This window comes from Nicotiana attenuata, unplaced genomic scaffold, assembly GCF_001879085.1.
Source record: "Nicotiana attenuata strain UT unplaced genomic scaffold, NIATTr2, whole genome shotgun sequence".
NCBI lineage: Eukaryota > Viridiplantae > Streptophyta > Magnoliopsida > Solanales > Solanaceae > Nicotiana > Nicotiana attenuata.
The window spans coordinates 17,393-27,396 of record NW_017671805.1 but is presented as its reverse complement, the minus strand read 5'-3'; the positions used below and the strand labels follow the sequence as shown (position 1 = coordinate 27,396).

The 10,004-nt window shown below is 43.6% G+C and overlaps 2 protein-coding genes across 2 annotated transcripts in view; one reads left to right on the top strand and one right to left on the bottom strand.

The window, feature by feature from the left end:
- Positions 1-8,265, top strand: part of LOC109210327 — an 18,124-nt gene extending 9,859 nt beyond the window's left edge. The window contains exon 2 of the mRNA XM_019373727.1: positions 8,218-8,265. Within this exon, the coding sequence (XP_019229272.1) occupies positions 8,218-8,265 (48 nt within the window). The remainder of the gene's footprint in view (positions 1-8,217) is intronic.
- Positions 8,266-8,809: 544 nt separating this feature from the next.
- On the bottom strand, positions 8,810-9,685 carry LOC109210326. The gene has a single exon (XM_019373725.1). It carries the CDS (start codon positions 9,683-9,685, stop codon positions 8,810-8,812), a length of 876 nt encoding a protein of 291 aa, XP_019229270.1.
- Positions 9,686-10,004: the final 319 nt, after the last annotated feature.

The following is a 10,004-nucleotide window of genomic DNA, read 5'->3' as shown; positions in this document are numbered from 1 at the left end:
TCCTGTGCATACCATTCCGGCATGAAAGGTCACACCATTGACGAATGCCGCTCCCTGAAAAATAAAATCCAGACGCTGATTGATAATAAGGTTATGATGGCAAAGGAACCCGTCCAGAATGTCTGCAACAACCCGTTGCCAGACCATAAAGGCGGGGGTATTCACATGATTGAGGTGGAAGATGATTGGGATCCCGAGGGATCCATCGGGTTGATCACAGAAGGCGATGATCCAAAGAAGCCAGCAGTTACTCTTAACCCCATCAGGGTCCAGATCCAACCATCTGAGGTCACTGAGGTAGATGTGTCTATCCCTCTTGAGTTCGAAGCAGCTCCATCAGCAAAGGCACCAGCACCATTTGAAGTTGCCGTTTTGCCATCCCGAGAACATGTCCCATTCGAAGTAAAGGTGGCCGCACCAATCCCAGTGGCGATGTCTGTTGTGCCCTCATTCCACACAAAAGCTATACCCTGGGATTACGCAGCTGAAGCCAGGAGAAAAGGCAAGGTCAGGTTCGAAGAAACTATTGCAGCATAGGGAATGACGAGAATAGGGAGAGTCTATACCCCTAAATACCTAGCTGAGTCTAGCAAGCAAGCCTCCAACCGACCACCCATCATTGAGACAGGTCCAGAAGACCTTTGGAGAAAGATACAGGCTAAAGAGTACTCGGTCATTGACCAGCTGAACAAAACACCAGCGCAGATATCCATCCTCTCACTACTGCAGAATTCCAAGGCACACAAAAATGCTCTGTTGAAGGTGCTGAGTGAGGCATACGTGCCGAGTAACATCACTGGTGGAGAAATGGCCAATATGGTGGGACAAGTGCTAGAAAGCCACAAAATCACTTTCTATGAGGACGAGCTGCCACTTGAAGGGCTGGGTCACAACAGAGCCCTGCATATCACGGTACAATGTGAGGACTATTTCATCACCAGGATCCCGGTCGACGGGGGTTCCAGCCTTAATATCTGTCCTCTGGTAACGCTCAAGAAGTTGGGCAAAGGTTTGCACGAGATAAAAGAAGGAGCCATCAATGTAAAAGCTTTTGATGGATCCCAGAGGGCCACCATCGGTGAAATCAGCCTGTGTCTTCAGATGGGGCCAACTTGGTTCGATGTTGATTTCCAAGTGATAGACGTACCGGTATCTTACAATCTGCTGTTGGGACGGCCATGGATTCATACTGCTGGGGCCGTAGCATCAACACTACATCAGGCGGTAAAGTTTGAGTGGAATCGCTAGGAGGTGATCATTCACGGCGACAGTAGCAATCCTATATACAGTCGCCAGAACATTCCGACAATCGGTGGAAGAAGGAAGCTAGGTGGAGAAACCTACCACCACATCGAGCGGGTCAATGCCGTCGACAAAGACAAATGGTGGGCAACAAAATCGAGAGTATATTGAATTGGAGTGGGTACGAGCCTGGCAAGGGGCTTGGTAAGAACCTCCAAGGAATCACTAGGCCCATAAAACTCAAGAAGCACGGCACCACTTTCGGTCTGGGATATGAGTATACCTGGAAAGAATTCAACAACTGGTCGCCACCATGGCGCGGTCCTTACTACCTATTGGAGCAACCGATACCACATTTAGAACAGACTTTCAAACAGGCTGACATCGTTTATGGGATGGACGAAGATGAGGCGCCCACAGCAATGAAAAGCTTGTTTCTAGAAGATGATGACATGGATTGCTGCGTTATCCTTGAGGAGGAGGGGGAGGAAGGCCCTTCCATACAGGCCGTTAGCAGAGGAGCACGTCTCAATAACTGGTCTACCAGAACAACCAGAGCCCGGCGAGCCTCGGGGTAGCAAGGCTGAACAAGCATCATGCACTACCTTTTATTTTTACTAGTTAATTTTTCCTTTCGCATTTTAAATTTCCGCAATAAGATCTTCAATGTTCAAAATAGTTATGGAATTTATCAAAGCATTTCGATTTTCCTTATAAATCAACACTCTTATTATTTTTTTCTCATTACTTTACTTATACAACATTACTATTACTTATCTTGATGAACCGATGACTGTGACATACAATGAGACAACGCAGCAAACGGACATAGATTCAGAGGAAGATGACATACCGGAGGAGATTGTTAAGGAAGTTGAGAATTTTTAAAATAGACCAAAAGTCCAACCTGGACGAGACTGAGGTTTTTAACCTGGGAGATGCAGAAAATGTCAAAGAAACACGAATCAGCGTCCACTTATCGCCATCAGAAATAAGGAATACACAGAATTTCTAAAGGAATATGAGGACATATTCGCCTGGTCGTATGACGACATGACGGGCCTGAGCACGTCTATTGTGGCTCAGACACTGCCAACTGATCCAACATGTCCACCGGTAAAGCAAAAGCTCAGAAAGTTCAAACCTGGTATGAGTTTGAAAATCAAGGAAGAAGTCACCAAGCAGGTCAAAGCCAAGGCCCTCAGGGTAGTAGAATACCCGACATGGTTAGCCAACATTGTGCCAGTACCAAAGAAGGACGGGAAGGTTAGAGTCTGTGTCGACTATCGGGATCTCAACCGGGCCAGTCCGAAAGACGACTTTCCTTTACCAAACATACACATCCTGATCGACAATTGCGCCAAGCATGAATTGCAATCATTCGTGGATTGTTTCGCTGGTTATCATCAGATCTAGATGGATGAAGAAGATGCTGAGAAAACGGCTTTCATTACGCCGTGGGAAATGTACCGCTACAAGATGATGCCGTTCGGGCTAAAGAATGCAGGGGCCACCTACATGAGGGCCATGACTACTATTTTTCATGATATGATACACAAGGAGATTGAGGTGTACGTAGATGATGTTATTGTCAAGTCCAAGAAGGCCACTGATCACATGGGAGATTTGAGGAAGTTCTTCAATAGATTACGGAGGTACAACCTGAAACTTAATCCCGCGAAATGTGCATTCGGGGTTATTGTGAGTCGCCGGGGAATAGAACTGGATCCTTCAAAGGTCAAAGCTATTCAAGAATTGCCACCGCCAAAGAACAAGAAGGACGTGATGAGTTTCTTGGGGAGACTCAACTACATCAGCCGGTTCATAGCACAGTCTACAGTTATCTGTGAGCCAATCTTTAAGATGCTAAAGAAGGATGCCTCTACCAAATGGACTGATGAATGCCAAAAAGCTTTCGACAGAATCAAAGAATACCTATCAACACCACCACCCTTAGTCCCGCCCGAGCCAGGTAGACCTCTATTACTCTACCTTGCAGTATTGGATGGAGCTTTCGGCTGCGTTCTAGGGCAGCATGATGAAACAGGGAGAAAGGAATAGGCCATTTACTATCTCAGTAAGAAATTCACTCCGTACGAGGCCCGGTATTCTCTGTTAGAGCGCACATGCTGTGCTTTGACTTGGGTAGATCAGAAGCTGAGGCATTACTTCTGTGCCTATACTACATACCTCATATCAAGGATGGATCCTCTAAAGTACATCTTTCAGAAGCCCATGCCCACTAGCAAGCTGGCCAAGTGGCAAATCCTGTTGAGTGAGTTCGACATTGTCTACGTGACTCAAAAAGAAATCAAGGGACAGGCACTAGCGGATCACCTTGCCGAAAACCCCGTGGATAGAGAATACAAACCCCTGAAGGCGTATTTTCCTGATGAAGAGGTATCATTCATAGGAGAAGACATTGCAGAATCCTATGATGGCTGGAGAATGTTTTTCGATGGAGCAACAAATTTCAAAGGAGTTGGCATAGGAGCAGTCCTAGTATCAGAAACCGGTCAGCATTATCCGATGCCTGCCAAACTCAGGTTCCGGTGCACCAACAATATGGCCGAGTATGAAGCCTGCATCCTAGGGCTCAAGATGGCTATTGAAATGAACATTCAAGAGTTGCTAGTGATTGGAGATTCAGACTTACTCATACATCAGGTCCGAGAAGAATGGGCAACCAAGAACTCTAAGATACTCCCGTATCTGCACCATGTGCAGGAGTTGAGAAAGAGGTTCACAAAGACATAATTCTGACATGTTCCCAGAATCCAGAATGAATTTGCCGATGCATTGGCTACCCTGTCATCCATGATACAGCATCCCGATAAGAACTTCATTGATCCCATTCCAATAAAGATCCATGATCAGCCAGCCTAATGTACCCACGTCGAAGAAGAAGCAGACGGAAAACCTTGGTTTCAGGATATCAAGGAATATTTGACAAAAGGAGAATATCCAGAACTTGCAAATCCTATTCAGAATTGCACACTTCGGAGGTTATCCAATAACTTCTTCCACAGCGGAGGAATCCTATATAGGAGGACTCCTGATTTGGGATTGTTGAGGTGTGTCGACGCAAAGGAAGCATCCAAGCTACTAGAGGAAATCCACGCTGGGACCTGCGGTCCACATATGAACGGTTTTGTCTTAGAAAAGAAGATACTCCGAGCTGGTTACTTTTGGATGACTAGGGGTGGGCATCATCGGTTCGGTTCGGTTGTGAATATTATCGGTTTTTCATATCGGTTATCGGTTTATAAATATACTAAACCGATAACCGAACCGATAAGATATCGGTTATTAGGTGTCGGTTAGTCGGTTATCAATCCTTATCGGTTCGGTTATCGTTTTACCCAATAAGAATAAAAACTATCCAAAAATTTATTATAGAAATCGTGACCATACTATTAAGAGAAAGGAATTGAATTTTTGCTCTTAAGAGAAGAGGGATTAAATTTCAACTTAGAAAATAAAACTTTCTTTGCATTTGGAAATCCCAATGAATGATCTCAATTTTCAAAGTTATAAGTTAATAGGAGTAAGGGATAAGACATTCAACAATCTAATCTTACTAACTATCTCACTACGGGCGGGCGGGCGGGCGGGCATAATTCATAGGAAAATAATAAAATCCTAATCTTGTAAATACTAAAGAATCAGTGCAACAAAAGAAACAAATAGAAAAACTAAAAATCTAAACAATTAATTCTCTAAAGTTTAAAACTAAAAATCTTAATTGAAAAATTAAAATGATAATTTCAGAAAAGTTTAAAACTTACTCTAAGGATTAAGGTCAGAAGATGAAGAGTAACTACCGAGAGAATTGAGAGAATGAAGCCATAAGATGATTTTATATACTTAGTGGATAAAATTATAATTTTGATAAAGCTTATTGGGCTATCGGTTAAACCGTTAATAAAATTGGGCAAACCGATACCCGAACCGATAACCCATTAGTCAAATAACATTAAACCGTTATCGAACTATTTACCTAATAACCCGATACCGATAACCCAATAGCATTTTATCGGTTCGGTTTATCGGTTATACCCGATATATGCCCAGCCCTATGGATGACTATGGAGACAGATTGCATCCAGTATGTCTGGAAATGCCATCACTGTCAGATTCATGCCGACATGATAAAGGTGCCGCCGAATGAGCTCAATGCAACAAGCTCGCCTTGGCCATTCGCCGCCTGGCCAATGGACGTTATTGGTCCAATTGAGCCCATCACTTCAAACGGACAAAGGTTTATCCTAGTAGCCATCGACTATTTCACCAAATGGGTCGAAGCAGCATCTTACAGAACAGTAACTAAGAAAGTCGTGGCAGACTTTGTCCGCGACCGCATTGTTTGTCGGTTCGGGATTCCAGAATCAATCATTACTAATAATGGTTCCAATCTCAACAGAGACTTGATGAGAATCATGTGTGAAACCTTCAAGATCAGACACAAGAATTCTACAGCCTACAGGCCTCAGATGAATGGAGCTGTAGAAGCCGCCAACAAGAACATCAAGAAGATATTGAGAAAAATGATAGAGAAACATAAGCAACGGCACAAAAAGCTATCATTTGCTCTGTTGGGGTATCGCACCACAGTCCGCACATCAATTGGGGCAACCCCCTATATGCTGGTTTATGGTACAGAAGACATCATTCCCGCCGAAGTGGAAATTCCTTCCTTAAGAATAATACAGGAAGCTGAGCTCGACGATGCAGAATGGGTGAAGAGTCGCTACGAGCAACTGGCTCTTATATATGGAAAGAGAATGAATGCAGTTTGCCATGGTCAACTTTATCAGAACAGAATGTCTAGAGCCTTCAACAAAAGAGTCGAGCCGAGACAGTTCATGCCAGGGCAGCTGGTGTTAAAGAAAATTTTCCCGCATCAAGATGAGGCCAAAGGGAAGTTTTCCCCCAACTGGCAGGGTCCATACATGGTTCATCGGGTTCTGACAGGAGGAGCCCTCATACTTGCCGAAATGGACGGAGAAGTCTGGCCAAAGCCAATTAATTCAGATGCAGTCAAGCGTTACTATGTGTAATTTTCATGCTTTCCCTATATGATGTAAATTGAACCACGCCTGACCTGATTCCCGTTTAAGAGGGGATACATAGGCAGCCCTATGGGTTCGGTCACAATTCAATAAAATTTTCATTCCCCCCCCCCCGAAATTGGAAACCGGGGTAGAATTTTGAGGAGGACCCTCAAAATTCCGAAGTAATTTTAGCCAATCATCGCAAGCAACCGTCAGAAGCATCAACCCATTAAACTGGGGCAGAATTTTGAGGAGGACCCTCAAAATTCTGTAGCAGGAAGGGTTGCAATGTCTTGAACCACGTTGGAATCGTCGGTTCATCTAAAGAAAACTATTATTAATTATGTGTTTATGTTATGTTTTACTAAGTCATGCATGTTTATTGCTGAAATTGCCTTGTTTAGCAACGCTACCCCAATAATACGCACCGTATCACCAAATCAAAGCCGAGCAGGTCAAGCATAGCCAGCAGGGATGCGAACTAACCTCCCCCTCTACAAAACTCACGATTTTTCTGTAGATGCAGGCACTTGGATCGCAAAAGCCTCTGACATACTATACACTCACAAGACAAACATTGTTGATGAATACAAATCTCGATTTTGTTGCACTTACCAACATTTGCTATCCACGCGCGCCAGTGATATTCCCTGTATCACATTATCCCCAGCAGTCATAATATCGCAACTTGCTATCAGCTAAGAAAGCTCTATCACCATTTACCCTTTTTATTTCTTGCATAAGGCTACCATTCTGCCTTCCAAGACTAAACGCTGTCTCCCTCTGCATTTTTCTGCATTGCATAAGGCTACCATTCTGCCTTCCGAGACTAAACACTGTCTCCATCTGCATTTTCTGCATTGCATAAGGCTACCATTCTGCCTTCCGAGACTAAACACTGTCTCCATCTGCATTTTTCTGCATTGCATAAGGCTACCATTCTGCCTTCCGAGACTAAACATTGTCTCCATCAGCATTTTACGGCATTGCATAAGGCTACCATTCTGCCTTCCGAGACTAAACATTGTCTCCATCTGCATTTTCTGCATTGCATATGGCTACCATTCTGCCTTCCGAGACTAAACGTTGTCTCCATCTGCATTTTTCGCATTGCATGGCTGAAAGATCGCCACTTCTGCATTGCATGGCTGAATGATCGCCACCTTTACATTTGCATGGCTAAAAGATCGCCACCTTTACATTTGCATGGCTAAAAGATCGCCACCTCTACATTTGCATGGCAGAAGGATCGCCACTTCTGTATTGCATGGCTGAAAGATCGCCACCTTTAAATTTGCATAGCTGAAAGATCGCCACTTCTGCATTGCATGGCCGGAAGATCGTCACCTTTACAATTGCATGGCCGAAAGATCGCCACCTTATCAACATTTGCATGGCTGAAAGATCGCCACCTTATCTACACTTGCACGGCTGAAAGATCGCCACCTTGTTACCTTTGCATGGCTGAAAGATCGCCGCCTCATTTACATTTGCATGGCTGAAAGATCGCCACCTCATTTACATTTGCATGGCTGAAAGATCGCCACCTTATTTACATTTGCATGGCTGAAAGATCGCCACCTACTGCATCTCATGGGCTGAAAGATCGCCAAACTATCTGAAGGCGTCATTGTTCAGAGGCACCATTTGCATAGCCCGAGAACACCATGCCATGACCTGAGGATCCCTTTTAATCTTTTGCATATCATTATTCAAAGGCGTCATGGTTCGGAGGCATCATTCCCATGCCCGAGAGCATCATTTCATGGCCTGCGAATCCTTTATTATACGCTTCACGGCCTAGGACATCATGGTCTAAGGACGTCTTTCTAATCGTCCAAAGACAACATTCATGGTCCGACGGGAATGTGCATCATATTTAAATTTACGCACAATATATGCTTGTATTGCTTATTTGCAGGTGAACCGGCAAGCAATGGCCATCTCGGCAGGAGCGATCCCGCTCTAGTTCCCGCAGCCCAATTAGACTTTAACCATTCACCCCGTCTTGAATATTGCGTCCGTTCTTGAAAAGTCTCTATCGGCATACTCCGCCGACGGATCCTGAACTACATATGGCCTGATTCATGTAAGACCAGGGATATGTAGGCAGCTCAGAAGCCAGAGCACGGCCAAACCTCTTCAAACCATTTTGCCAGGTCAAAATTGGCCATCATATCTTTACCCGATAACTCTTTCATCCTTCCCGGGTAAAGAGGGGCAGCTGTTGATATCCAATTTTTTCCTAAATATTTTTAATATGCAAAACACTTTCTTTTTTTTGGTAGGAAAGATAATATATATATATATTATTGATTAGTTAATGCGTACAGAGGATTGGGGCCTAACTGGCTCCCTATTACAAGCAGTTGCGGTATTATCAAGACTTAAGGTAGTACTAGTATTTACAGTTGTCATGGTCATCCTGTTGGAATTATCATCATGAAAACTAAGTACATCATAGGAGATTTGATTATTATTGCCACTGTAGCTATACCAAGACTGTTGCTGTCCTAAGTAGCTTTGAATTGAGCAGCCTTTTTCATTGTCAAAATGTGTGCAACCAAAAAGGGAACAACTTCAAACACCCTTGGCGCCCGTACATTACCAAACTTGTCGCCCTTCTTAGCTAGTTGGTCTGCTATCACATTTTGCCCTTTGTACGCGTGTTTAACTGCAGGATTACCTAGTCGGTCCAGATAGTACCTGCAATCAGCTATTATGTTAGAAAGAGCAAAATTTTCTGTATGTAGTAAAGAGATAATGTCCATTGCATCCACTTCCACTTCAAGGGGTGTGAGATTCCTTTCATAGGCATATCTGAGGCCTTGTGCTAATGCATAAAGCTCTGAAAAGATGGCAGAGTGACATGGTGCAGCACCCGCAAAGCCCATGATCCATTCAGCTTTGGAATTCCTAATGACTCCTCCTATACCTGCCTTGTGTTGCGAATAAGCACCATCTGTATTTAGCTTGTAGAAATGTTCCTTAGGCGGATTCCATTTAACATCTTTTGGCAGTTTAGTTTTGGCACTTGGCTTATGATTGTAGGATGTTAAGTAACAAAATTCAGTGGCTTGTTGATTCACTATTTTTGGAAGGATCTTAATCCTGACCTTATTGTGAAGGTTTTTATTACGAGTATTCCAGATGTTCCATAAGCTAAGTGCTAAATAAGTGTTAGGTTTGATATTAAAAGGAAGTTGAAAAGACTTATGATTAATCAGATTATGAACCCAGGTATGTGTGCATGGAGAGGTTGTTATATGATGGATAATATTTGCTATTCCTAAATCATTCCAAAAATTTTTAGCATTATCACAATCTAGGAAAATGTGTTTAATTGATTCGTCTTCCTTTTGACAGNTAAACGCTGTCTCCATCTGCATTTTTCTTCATTGCATGAGGCTACCATTCTGCCTTCCGAGACTAAACACTGTCTCCATCTGCATTTTACCGCATTGCATAAGGCTACCATTCTGCCTTCCGAGACTAACACTGTCTCCATCTGCATTTTATCGCATTGCATAGGGCTACCATTATGCCTTCTGAGACTAAACACTGTCTCCATCTGCATTTTACCACATTGCATAAGGCTACCATTCTGCCTTCCGAGACTAAACGCTGTCTCCATCTGCATTTTTCGCATTGCATGGCTGAAAGATCGCCACCTCTACATTTGCATGGCTGAAAGATCGCCACTTCTGC